The sequence below is a fragment of the Ambystoma mexicanum genome, chromosome 2p (assembly GCF_040938575.1).
Source record: "Ambystoma mexicanum isolate Mex_15411 chromosome 2p, UKY_AmexF1_1, whole genome shotgun sequence".
NCBI classification, from domain to species: domain Eukaryota; kingdom Metazoa; phylum Chordata; class Amphibia; order Caudata; family Ambystomatidae; genus Ambystoma; species Ambystoma mexicanum.
Window position 1 is genome coordinate 725,617,162 of NC_090923.1, and position 12,800 is coordinate 725,629,961.

The 12,800-nt window shown below is 45.8% G+C and overlaps 1 protein-coding gene across 10 annotated transcripts in view; it reads right to left on the reverse strand.

Moving 5' to 3' along the window:
• The window catches only part of BICRA (BRD4 interacting chromatin remodeling complex associated protein), a 1,420,469-nt gene that overhangs the window by 574,918 nt on the left and 832,751 nt on the right, over positions 1–12,800 (reverse strand). For 8 of the 10 annotated variants that reach the window (XM_069644334.1, XM_069644329.1, XM_069644333.1 and 5 more), the window contains one exon: positions 12,413–12,706. The exons of 1 other annotated variant lie outside the window; for it this stretch is intronic. In XM_069644334.1, the coding sequence (XP_069500435.1) occupies positions 12,413–12,706 (294 nt within the window). The remainder of the gene's footprint in view (positions 1–12,412; positions 12,707–12,800) is intronic. One more of the 10 variants, XM_069644332.1, reaches the window with a different exon arrangement.

Consider the following 12,800-nt stretch of genomic DNA (forward strand, 5'->3'; position numbering starts at 1 on the left):
AGAAAAACAACAAACAAAAAACCCTTCATTTGATCTTGTTGCCTTCGCTTGCCTGGGCAATTAGAGACAGCCAAAGGGGCCATTCTTCTTATGTAGGCTGTTTTAGCGCCCACAATGGTTTGTTTGTATGCCTGTCTAGTGTAAACTGGATTGGGGTCTTCCGGACTTCTCAGCGCACTAAAATTGAGTGTGCCCGAGTGTTTGAACGTTTGGTTGGCTCTCAAAACTTTGAATGTTACACACTTCGGTAGGTAGAATGGCTGAGCTAGGCCCTTTCTGAGTGTCTTATACCAGGAAGGGACCCTATGCCATTTGCAGATGTGTTTAACTTACATGGAAGTTTCTCTTGGTAAAAAGGAGGATTCATGAAGGTTCAGTGACCTGCTTTACTGGTTGGGACCAGTTCTTTTGTTAAAGGGTCCTGCCTCTACCCTGCTGGAAGAAAATCTGCTGAGCCCTTCTGCAGTTTCCCTCTGGCCTTCATTACAGTAATCTGTGCCTACAGATCTGGTGCTCCATGGAAGATGGCATGCCTTTGCTGTCCCCTTGTGGTAGTGCCCCTACTGCTTGGCTTGATTTTAAAGTATATTACTGTTTCTCTGACTAATTCTGCTCATGCTGAGACCTCGTTGAGTGGCCTCCTGCAGCTATGTCTCATCAAGGGACTATTTCCTGCAGACTTCTGAGCCAAGTACCAAATAGACAGACCCATTCCCGGTGCACCAATGGACTTGTGATTCTTGTCGCGTTTCTGACAAAATCAGCATTGCACTGTGACTAGCTGCACTTAAACTCTGAACCAGTCACTGGTTTCATTCACCAGGATACCCTGACTCCATAGTACAGGGAGGTTTCTGTAGTTGTAATGGGTGTGTGACTGGAATATCACACAAACTGGAACTTGCCTTAGGGGGTCCCAGGATTTCACAGCTGGACGATTTCCACTTTTTCCGCAGTACCGCCGCAGGAGACCTATTGGGTAGAGAGAGTGGATTCCTAGGGCAGAAGGTTTTTGGGGCCCTGAAAATTGCAAAAATTACTTCAGCTAGTACTAACATATACTCTCACATTCGCTCCAGGTTTCCCTGAATTTAGAGAACGATCAATGCACTTCAATAAAATACTGGTAGGTTTATGTTACTTTTAGCATAATAATTCAATACACCTCTCTCTGGATGCAATTCTTATTGTAGTAAAGAAAAGAAAATTTAATTGTTTTCTGATATTGCACTTCTTGCTGGACTCCAGCATCCAAGCATGGTAACTAGGACCGGGTATCGAACTCGGGCTGCTCAGTATAGTCTTGTTCACAAGACTGCCGGATTGCCCACGAGCTATCCTAATTCCCTAACTTCTAATAAAATGCATTTATATGTTGCCACTAGATTTGGGGTGAAGAGACTCTTTTATAGATTGCCCACGAGCTATCCTAATTCCCTAACTTCTAATAAAATGCATTTATATGTTGCCACTAGGTTTGGGGTGAAGAGACTCTTTTATAGATTGCCCACGAGCTATCCTAATTCCCTAACTTCTAATAAAATGCATTTATATGTTGCCACTAGGTTTGGGGTGAAGAGACTCTTTTATAGCCTCAGTACTGTAGCATATTGCCATTTAACCGATTGATCACTGTTAAGGTCTTCCAGATGGTTAAACCGTTTTTACTACCTTCTACAGTTACCCTGCAAAGTGTGTAGTACTTCACTGTTAGTGCATTTCTTCCACTGGGTTTGGAGCATTTAGGGCTTACATTTTGGTTAATGTAGTTCCTTATTTGAACACCCAAAAACCTAGGCTCTACATACGTTTCTTGGCCCTAGTCTTAAAGACAAGTAAGGAGCCTAAAAGAGTGTGCGTCAAGATGTCCCACAAAATAATCAAAGTATGCCACCCAGAAACCTATTCTAGCCAAATTCCTGCCCCTACCACTGAAAACTAAAAAGAGCCTTACTTATACAAAACGTACAATAAGGGCCTTTGCCCAAACACAAGAAAGGTGGCTGGTTTATTGCCCCACCAGGATGTTTCTTGCCACATTGCAGAGTTCAAGCAAACTCGCCAAATGTCACTTCCACCTTCCCCCTCCTAGGGTTGCGCATCAGTCTTTGGACAGTCGTTCTTGCCCTGGGATATCAAAAACTTGGTTGAATTCACAACAGGAACTCTCTCCCTGGCTTTCACCAAGGAATCTTGTGGTGTTTTCTTCACTTGGCTACCTCCTGGATTTTACCCATCCCTGGGGGTGCCGGGTCTCACACCCTGCTTTGGGGTTTAGTTTCTTTCACCCAGTCTTGGGTCAGATCTGTCTCTGTCTCTCTCTCTGTCTCTCTCTCTCTCTCTCCCCCCCCCCCCCAGTCTTGGGGGTCTGGCTGCCCACTCTCTCACCCAGCCTTGGGGTCTAGATGCTCTCTCACCCACAACCTTCCGGTCTGGATGCGCTCTAGCCCCCAGCCTTCGGGTCTGGATGCACTCCTCTCACCCATCCTTGGGGTCTGGCTGCTCTCTTTCAACCAGCCTTGGGGTCTGGCTGCTCTCTTTCAACCAGCCTTGGGGTCTGGCTGCTCTCCCTCTCACCCGCCCTTGGGGTCTGGCTGCTCTCTCTCTCACCCGCCCTTGGGGTCTGGCTGCTCTCAATCCGCCCTTGGGGTCTGGCTGGTCTTACTCTGCTTTGGGGTCCCCGATTGCTCTCACCCCATCAATGGAGCAACCGCATACCTTCTTATCTGCGTGCGGTGCTCCTCCGGGCAGTCGTTCATGTAAGCTGATGCAGGTTCTATCTCCTGGCTACCTTTAAGTGTTCTGTGTCTATCCGCCATGCAGGGGGTGTGCTCTCTTCTCTCTATTAAATCTCAGAGAACAAGTTACTTACCCGTGGTAACGTTCTTTCGACTGGATGTTCCTCCCACGTATTCCTCATCTTTGCAACTTGCTTCAGAATTATATTTTCATAGGGTCGAGCGTCGTGCAGTGTCGAATCTTGGTCCTCAAAGGTCTCTGCAGCGTCCCTTGTGACGTTGACGCTGGTATATAGAGCATGAGCACTGACCGTTACATCAGTTCTTTTTTTCCTCCTTTAATTGGCATGCTGTGTCCTAGAAGGAGCTAGTCTTGACGTTGCGAGAAAGGAAGGTGTAAGACACAGACATTCTAGGCAAGAGGGGATGGTGGGAGGTCATTGAGGAATATGTGGGAGGAACATCCAGTCGGAAGAATGTAAGACAGTCTGCCTCCTACCACACAATTTTTTATTCCCCCTACAACTCTGCGGTTGTTGAACTGGGAGTCTGTCCAACTCTACCTCTTCCAGGAAAGGGTCTTCTTTGAGCGCTTTGTGAAAACTCACCTCTTCCTCTATATACAGAGGAATAGAAACGAAAAGAATTATCTCGCCATCCGTGACCAGAAAATTGAGATTGTCCTATTGCCGCCCCTAAAAATTTAGCTGCAGCCCTAGAAGCTTGCAGTTTTTCCAGACTGCTATCGGCCTTCTCACCCAACCGTCACATGGCAGGTCTAGCAGACGTGCCTGGACGTCTGCCGAAAATCCAGATTTTCTTAGCCAAGGCATCTGCCTAAGTACTGTGCAGGCAGCCAGGGCTCTACTGACCGAATCCACTGGATCCAGACTAGATTGTAGGGATTGCCTCATGGCATCTCTGCCATCTTCCATCAGGCTTAAAACGCCTTCTCTCTTCTCCCTCCGGTATATGATCTGCTGCCAGAGCAGCCACACCCCAAAGGGTATGTGTATATTTTGCTAATGAACTAGAAGCATTGGTAGATTTTAGTGCAATCCTTCCTGCAATAAATAGTCTTTTACCCAAAGAGTCAATCCTCCCATCTTCTTTATCTGCCAGAGCAGAAGGATAGGATGCGGCTTTCGTGCCTGTTCAAAAATGGAGGGTCTATGAAAGAAGTCTTGTATTTTTTTTGTTAATACCTTATTAACAGATGGAACAGAACCTGGTTTTAGCCAGTTCTCAATTACTCTTACTCTCAAGGGTGCATGCAATGGCAATACAGATTCTTTAACTGGCCCAATGTCTAGGATATCAGTGAGGTCACCAGTCTCCAAAGCAGCTGCAGGTCTGGACCATCCCAGATATTCAGCTACCATACCAATTACTGCCTTGTAAGAGGGATAAGTATAACCAGATATTTCAGGATTACCAAACTGTCTCTGGTGAGGTTTCCCCAGGTACTTGTTTCCTTTAATGTCGCCACAAGATTCTGCATCTTGAATTAGTCTGAAATTAATTCCTCTGGAGCATTTGGTGTTCCATATTCATACCCAAAAGGGGGATGGTCATCTTCTTCCTCCTCTTCTTCTTCAAAGAACCCATCTTCCTAAAGAAATCATGTCTATGAATGGGTTGGATGAATTTAGGATCAGGTATAGACTTCACAGCCTCCGAGAGCAAAGAACGCTCAGACGAAGTTGAAGGCGTCGAAGGCTTCAAGAACGTATTCAAAACCATTGGTATATGCGTCGAGAATTTAAGTTGCTCCGAAGGCTCTATATGTACTACATGCTTCGAAGGTTGAGGCGATGAACATAAATGTTTCGATACCTCTGAAGAAGGCTTCGATGTTGTTAGTGAATGTTTCGAGTTAACAGACAAAGACTTCATCGTGTGCATCATGGAAGATTCCTTCGGCTTATGACGAGGAAGCTCTCTTCCTGGGCTCGGAGGCGCGCAACAAGAGGACTGTTAAGCAGAAACCTGTGCAGTTCCCTCTGGGACAACTGCAAAAGATTTAGGACTACAGGTGTTTGGCAGTAAACCCACTTGGTAGCAGTCTGTACCACACAGATTCACTTGGTAGCTGTGGCTGAGCAGTCAGACTTCCCTCAAGAAACACACAGGCACTAATAGTAAGCAATTCAAAAAACACAGTCACTAAAAGATATACACTCCCTTAAAAGAATATTAGACAAGTCTTAAGTAAAGCCCCAGTTATTTTCAGACAGTGGTGAGCGCTTAACGTAGATGGCACTCTAATAGTTCTTTTTAAAAAGGGAGAGAAAAGCAGTGAACAAACTGAAACAGATCCCAACACTTTTTCAAGAACACAACAAGGGAGGAAGGCAAAGTAAAACCGTGAATTTAGAGTTCAAGAGGCCGGATCCAAACGAAATGTGTCCAAGGTCAAACGGTTGCAGTGCACAAAGGTCTTGTAAAGGTTCAAAAAGGAGTTGGACCACAGAAAGGGACCAGTTAGAGGGTCAAGGCAGCCAGCCCAGTCCAGAAGGTTAAGGAGTTATTATTACCTTGTAGCAATCTTTAGAAAGGGAGGCCTGGGGGACACGGTACCTTAAAGTAGTGAGAACGCTCCAGCGGGGGCAGTTGTTCCTGGGAGCGGGTGCAAGTCGGTTCTTCGTCCGGGGGAAGAGAGGATCTCGTCATGGAGGAAGACAGGAGTCTGTTGCACTGCCAGGGAAGAAACCAGCCGCTGAGTTTCTCAGGTACAAGGAGCAGTCCGGTGATTCGCGGTTCAGTGGTGAGTGGCTATCCGGCTGCCGGGGTGCTTGGCACAGGCAGTTCGACCACAAACCGGGCTGGGGTGCGAAGAAAGAAAGGAAAACTGGTTGTGCCCACCAGTCAGGGGAAGAAGCCTCTCCAGCCGGGAGATCTTCTCTGTCGTCGGGAAGTGGTGAGTCGGTTCTGCAGGGCTCCACCGGTGGTGTCGTCGTGGTAGGTCGGCTCAGCTTCTCCCTCGTCGGATTCTCAGGTCCTGTGGCGACTTCTGAAGTTCCAGTCCCCAAATCCCTGCTTTTATGCAGAAAACCCCCATTCACTCAGCCTAGCTGTCAAACAAACACCACTTGGGCCAATCACACAAGAGTAACTCGGTCCAGGGTGCCTAAACCCCCTCCCACACCCCCTGTGGTACCCAGACAGAGTGGCACCACTTTTGGAAGCTTCTGTGGAGAAGCCCGCCAAAAAAGTGGAACAAAGGGCTCGACTTGGGTTGGAGTCACAGAAGAGAACACAAACGCCATTTTAAAATCGAGTCTTGGCAAAAAATACCAACCGGAGAATTAATATTAATTAAATAAACCGGCGATATGTTCGAGGCTATGAGAATTAAATAATAAATTGGTAGCCTCGAACAATGGGAAAATCCCATAGGAAAATATTTGCGGTCGAATATAAAAAGTAGTCTCCACTGCCACCAGCCAAAACTCGATCAGGGGGGACGGACACGTGCCCCCTCGACTAACAGACCCCGGGGCAATCGAATTGCCCCGACCAGTACGTCCACAATATGATGGTTTGTACTGGTTTCTGTTAATAATTTGGGACTAGTAAAGCCAATGGTGACTTTACATGCCCTGGGAGACAGTAGTCAGTCCCAGGGTATGGAGTCTATGGTGGGGTGTCACTATGACACCCCTGTGTTACTGCACGGAGGGTGCGGTGTAACACACATAGGAAAAACACATGAGACCCTATGGAGTAAAGGACCCCATAGCCCATAAAACACATTACCAGTCAAAGGAATACCATTAATCATGTCCAAGAGTGGGAGGAAAAGAGTCTCACTCTTGGCAGGAGGAAAAAAACAAACTCCAGAAATCCAGCAAAGCTGCTGGGGGACTCACTAGGTTAGGAAATTCAGCCTAAAGAGAGAATTCTCCCTAACAAGGACACACAAGACTTCATACCGGTCTATATAGACGCTAAGGGGTGGCCACTTTTTTAAGACTCCTTTAGAGGAACATGCTTTTTAAAAAAGGTCTAACATTTTTAAACTGGAAATGTTCAGTGAGGATCTGTGATCGACATCTTGGCCCCACAGTCTGAACACTGCTTGAAGCCCGTTTTCGGTGTGGAGGCGATATCAAAGTAAACGCAACTGAAATTGCTGAGGCGAGTAGCTCTGAAGAACGCAGCAATGAGGAAAAATTAGAACTGAGGCAAAGGTCAGTGCACGTACTCTATGTACCAGAGTCAACATCATGAGGGATGCTACGGAGATCTTTGATGACCAAGATTCGTCGCAGCACAATGCTCGACCATATGAAAACAATATTCCGGAGCAAGTTGCAAGCAGACTTGAATATCAAAGATGAGTAATATGTCAGAGGACACAATCCATTCGAAGGAGAACTTCTCTCCTCTGCAACTCTGTGGGATCCTCGCCTCTCTAAGTCCAACACTGATTGGGTCTTCGTCCTCCGAGAAGCCAGGGGGTGGACTTAGCTCCCATCCTCTGCTCCGTGTTGAGGACGGTGCCTGCAATATGTCAGAAACCATGCCAGACACTGGTGTAGGAAGTGGCAAGTCATTGTACAGTTTACTGCCCATAAAAGCCTGAGACTAAGGAGGATACATCTCTGTTTAGGGATTGCTTGTCCTCTAAGGGGTGGTCACCCCCCCAGTGGCATCCCGCTTGCCCTGTTCCCCTATGGGGTGTTAAGCTTGGAGGGCTCACATCTCTAGGCCCACATGTGGTGGCTCTCCGTTGGGGGAAGGGGACAAATTCCCTGGATTCGACACAGAACCCAGACGGGTCCTAAGTCAATGTTTCATGAGCAAAGGCAAGACCAGGTTAGCTGCGTGGAAGAACAATGCCCAATGTTCCTGAATGGGGACAGGGGGGGGGGGGGTTCATAACCAAACCAGCAGATCTGGCTGCATAATATGATCAAACCGAGGTAAACTATGATAGCTGGGTACAACTGCTCTCACCAATACTAATTCACAGGTGCAAACCATTCTTCAATGACAACTTTGACAGACGCAGATGGATCTGGCAAGTCAGACGTTTCCAGTCGCCATCAGAGACCAATATTCTGAAGATCGCCAGGCTGGACTCAGAAGAACCTCTGCTTTCACTCCCACAATGCTGGCGTCTGAGAATGCCACAGATGCAATGAGCAGATCAAGGGACTCCACATATGATATGGAGGTGGGCCAACTCAAGACAAAAGGCCAGAATTTGTTTAAAAATAAAAGGTCAACATGACTCTTCTTAAAAAAGCAGCATTTTCAAGGTATTGCTAGGAGGATGCACTGCCAACTACCGAGCAACAGGCTGTGCAAGAGCTAGACAACAGAAGAGGTGCTCTCTATGGGTGGCAGATGCCATCTACAGGTCCGCGACTATTCATAGCACCAGGAACTCTACTAGGTGATGTAGAATTTGGACATGGTTATGCCCAATAGCTCAATGATGATAGACTAGCAAAGCGTCATGATAAACTTCTTGGACAACCATTGTTCTAACAGCAGGAATCCAGCATCTACCATTTTGGATCCTTGGCTCTGGTGGTCGCCTGAAAAATGGGTTCAAATCCTCCATAAGAAATCTTGGGCTGAGGGTACCCGGGATCAACTATTACAGGGGCGGTTAGGAAAGATTTTCTTTTTGCTGCTGTCCTCCCAAGGACATCTATGGGACACTGTTTCTTTTTGCTTTGTTTGGCTTATTCTTAGAGCCAAACTGATCATTCCACAAGGGTATCATCACTGAGAGACTGTCTCTCTTAGTACATTTCTTTTATGGTTACAATTACACACATCACACTAGTGAAGTGGGGTTAGGATACTGTGCATCCTTATACCTTTATCAGTAGTAGATGTGTGATGTAAGGGCATGGTATCACAAGAATGACACTGACACAAAAGTTAGAAGTTTCAAAACCTTAACTGGAATCTTTGGGTTTGGAAAAATTCCTACGTTGCCCTATAGCTGTGATGGGAGTAGTCTCTACCATCAAATAATAAAGAAAACAGTGCTAGTCAGTCTATATCAAATCAAAATGACCTATACCAACAAAACTAATGCCTGCCCTATCCTCTTATACAAAAGGTGTGTAAAGGGGAAGTGTATCCAAAGGAAAGTCAGTGTTACAACAAAAGATCAAGGTGGCCAAGTCAGCTCTCCTCCCCATGTTGGACAGCAGGAAGTAAGGCAGCCCCCGTAAACAAGATGACACACTCTGGCTCGGGTGATAAAAAAAGGCAGCCCAAAACGTGGGTCAAGACCCGCTTGGCCTTCCACGTTAAAGTCACTTATTCCAGCTTTCCAAAAGTTCTTTCACACTTCAACAGTCTCCCTCTGTCGGGCTCGGATCTCTCAAGGCATCAATATTTCACGTAGGTCTCCTACAGCAGGGCTTGGGCATCGTAATCACAGCACTTGTCTCTTCCCCAAGCTTTATTAACATTCGGTTGGGGTTTCCTTCCCCCCAACTTATTTCATATTCTAGGTCTCCCTCAGTCGGGCTCGGACCTTTCACTGATGTCGAAGACTTTCGAATTTGCGAGGCTTTTACCACAAACATTTGCAGGACCACTTCGTAATTCACTTCAGCTCCCCCTTAATGTTATTTGCCCTAATGTATCTTGGTACTGGCAGTCCCATACCGCAACCCCCCCCCCATTCACCATATGATTACATGGTCAAAGTCCTGTCTGTAAATCACCCTTTCCTAACTGGTTGGTGGAGGCCTCATTGAGGATCCCTTCCCCATGCCTATGCTAGTGTCTGGGGTTGTGTGCGTGTACTTACCAGAACTTGACTTAGCTTTTTGAACTTTGGCTCATAACCACGGGCATCAACCAACCATCCTGAAAAGCACATCTTTGAAACTAAGGAATTTGGCACACAATCCACTCCCAAGGTTGATTTTGGAATGCCATCTTAACAGAACCGTGCTACATTCAACGTCTGTGTAGCTATCCTATCATGGACAGACATCTCGGGTACAAACATGAGCTCACTCAAGGTTGCGGATGTGTAATGGGGTTGTCAGACGCCTCCTATCCAGCCTGAACCAGCTCCAATACGCACAGAAGGCTACAACCCGGGCTCTGGTTAGAGCCTGCCAAGAGGATGCCCGTATAGGGCTACATTATACTCTTCTCATAAGGAAGATGGCCATAAGGACAATAAAGCAAAGAGTGTTTAAACACCATTGGCAGCTATTTTGTGCAATATAGCTGACAATGACTCCCAACTGGTTAAAAATGAAAGGTTGCACGACAGTTTGAGACCCATTTTTAGCAACATCTGAAAATTGGCACAAAAATGGAAGTGTACATGGTGCTCAAATTGGATTAATTAAAATGACAATCACCATTTTGTATGGTAGCAAGATGAATATAAAGCACAGTCAAACAAAGAGCAGGGAGGCCATTTTGAGAGTCCCTGTCCAGAGTCACATGGTGCAGTGCAGGTAGGTCTTCAACTCAATGAGCCCCATTGGTTTATCCCCACACCCACACCCACTCCCTCTCACACAAATTGTTACAATACGGATAGGAAAGTATAAAACACTAAACAATCACATTATAAATTATCGAGCAGAGCAAGAATCCTGGAAGGACAGTTTGGTTGCAGCAGGTGGAACTAGCATACACAGCTGTGGAGAAGGAGAAAAGGACAGTGAAAAGAAGCGGAGGCAGCAGCAGCTATCATGGTTAGTAAGAGGGTGGCATAAGCAGGATAGGAGCAAAAGAAAGAAAGAATTCAAGGAAAAGTACATGCAAGGATGCGTAAAGATTGAAAGGATGAAAGTGGGGAATAGCACGGATGTCCATAAAATGCCTATATCACATCACATACATAGAAGATCTAGGGATAGACAAGAAGTATGAACAGTTATATGTAAAGGTAACCCATTTCCTAATCTGGAGATGTACGATTCCAGTCCAGGAAATGGATTGGAATGAATGGATTCCATCTTTAAAAGAAAGAGACCTCAGGCAAACTCTAGGTCTGAAAAAGTCAGAAGAAAGGAAATCTGATGACACAACGGGCAGAGTACACTTCTAAAGTGCCAGATGGAAAGGCATTCTACCTTTAGATAATACTGCTGACACCATGTCTTGCCAAAACAAGCAAAAAAGCATCCCTCCAATTAGAGCCACCAGAGGCAAACATCAGAACAGAAAAGAGATTTGACCTAGACAGCACAAAGGCAAGTCTGGATGATGAAAGGGAAGTAGTTGTTAAAAATAGGATAAACGATGGGCAAACAAAAGTCTCCACAGACAGGCGCCAGGAGTGTACTGTGCATTGCGGGCATCAAGTCAGTGTTGTATGGGGTCATTTGACATGCCCAATGTAATCAACCACATATAAATATCTTTCTGAACAAAGCACAATATAGTAATATTATGAACAGTGTGCTGCAAAATCAATTGATTACTTTCCAGGAGACACCATGTGTTTACAGCAGCCTAGGACAGGAATGAGAACGAACTATCCCATCCACAGAAAATACAGCAGACATATACCCAGTGTCAACATTAATAAGGACAGGGGGTCTCATCCAGAGGGAAAGGTACTAGAGTTGCAAAGGGAAGCAAACACGTAATACCATCCACAGTTGACATTGCAGGCAGACCTTGTGCCAACATTTTGTACAAATCGAGCCATCATGTCCGTAGGAGATATTGTCAGACACCCAATCTGAAAAGTGATCAGAGCAGGTAAATGTACCCACTACTATAAGATCCCCAGTTCAAAACTGTGTTGCGAGCAACAGACAAGTTTGGAAAATGATCGTCCCAAGACTCAATTTAAGTTTACATGACACACGGTTCAATGCGGTCCATTCACAAGAGAAACGATGAATACACATTTAAAATGGACAGGAATGTGGCCTGTAAATCCCCTTACAGTTGCAATTGGCAGAAAGGTATCTGATTCAAAGGGGAAAAGATCAAGAAACGAGATCCAAAGCAGACACTGTTTTATGACACCACCACAGTAAAGCAGAAGGTCAATATAACATCTTTTTTGAAGTGATACAATGCCTGGGGACTCCTTTGCCTCCCATGCCTCACATCCCCAGAGACAACCACCAAAATGAATCCATTCCTAGAAAATCATGAACATATGGATGCTACCAATCGGCAAGGGATCTGTGTCCACTGTGCAGGATATAGAATGGGTTCTACAGAGTTATGCTTTCAGCTGTTGGAAGCAGGGAGTTGTCTGTCACAGTCATGACTAATGCTCTACCCAATTTCAGCGGGTCTCATTTCCTTTAAAGTGAAAATTAAGTAACCTTGAAATGCAGCTCTTCATATTTTGGCTTAGACAGGATTGTGCTTGTTTGCCGATTTTCATTCTACCTGTCCGTACTACATTTAACAAAGAACAAAATGTTTCGAAGTTTAAGGCACCCTTTCTCTACAAACAGAAAAAGTGTCACTGAAGATAAGACAGACATGCTAAAATGGACGAGATGTGCAGAGCTGCATCATCAAATAGGAGAAAAGGCCAAAGGATGCATCCCATCACCAAGAGAGCAACAGTAAGAGGAGAAAGCAAGCAAAGCATGCCCGAAGGCTGAAGCAAACAAACAAGTTAGAAACTCAGAGAAGAAGAAGAACAAGACTTGAAGCAGTTGAAGAAAAGAACATAGGACTACCTGACAAGGCAGTACCTGATGGGGTTGCTGGCCAGATGGGAACTGAGGTATCAGGTTCGGCACTTTCGAATCCGTCGCCAAGCTCTGGGCTTGGGTTAGCTCTCGGCTTGTGTGGGGCTGCTGGGCTGTGCCTATGCTGCTACTGACTATGACAGAAGCGGGAACACTGCTGGTGGTGCCTAGACTGGTTGTGGCGGTGCTGTAGATGGGCTGGGACAGCTGAAGTGATACTGCAGATTGGTTCGGAATACGCTCCTGGTGCATTTTCAAGGTAGCTGTGTAAAATTGCTGCTGCTGGCTCCGCTCCTTCTGAAATGTCCAACACAGTTTTAGCAATGATCATAGGCAATTTGACTTAATCAAGTCCCCAAAAAGGTCCCCTCTGCTCAGCACATATATATCA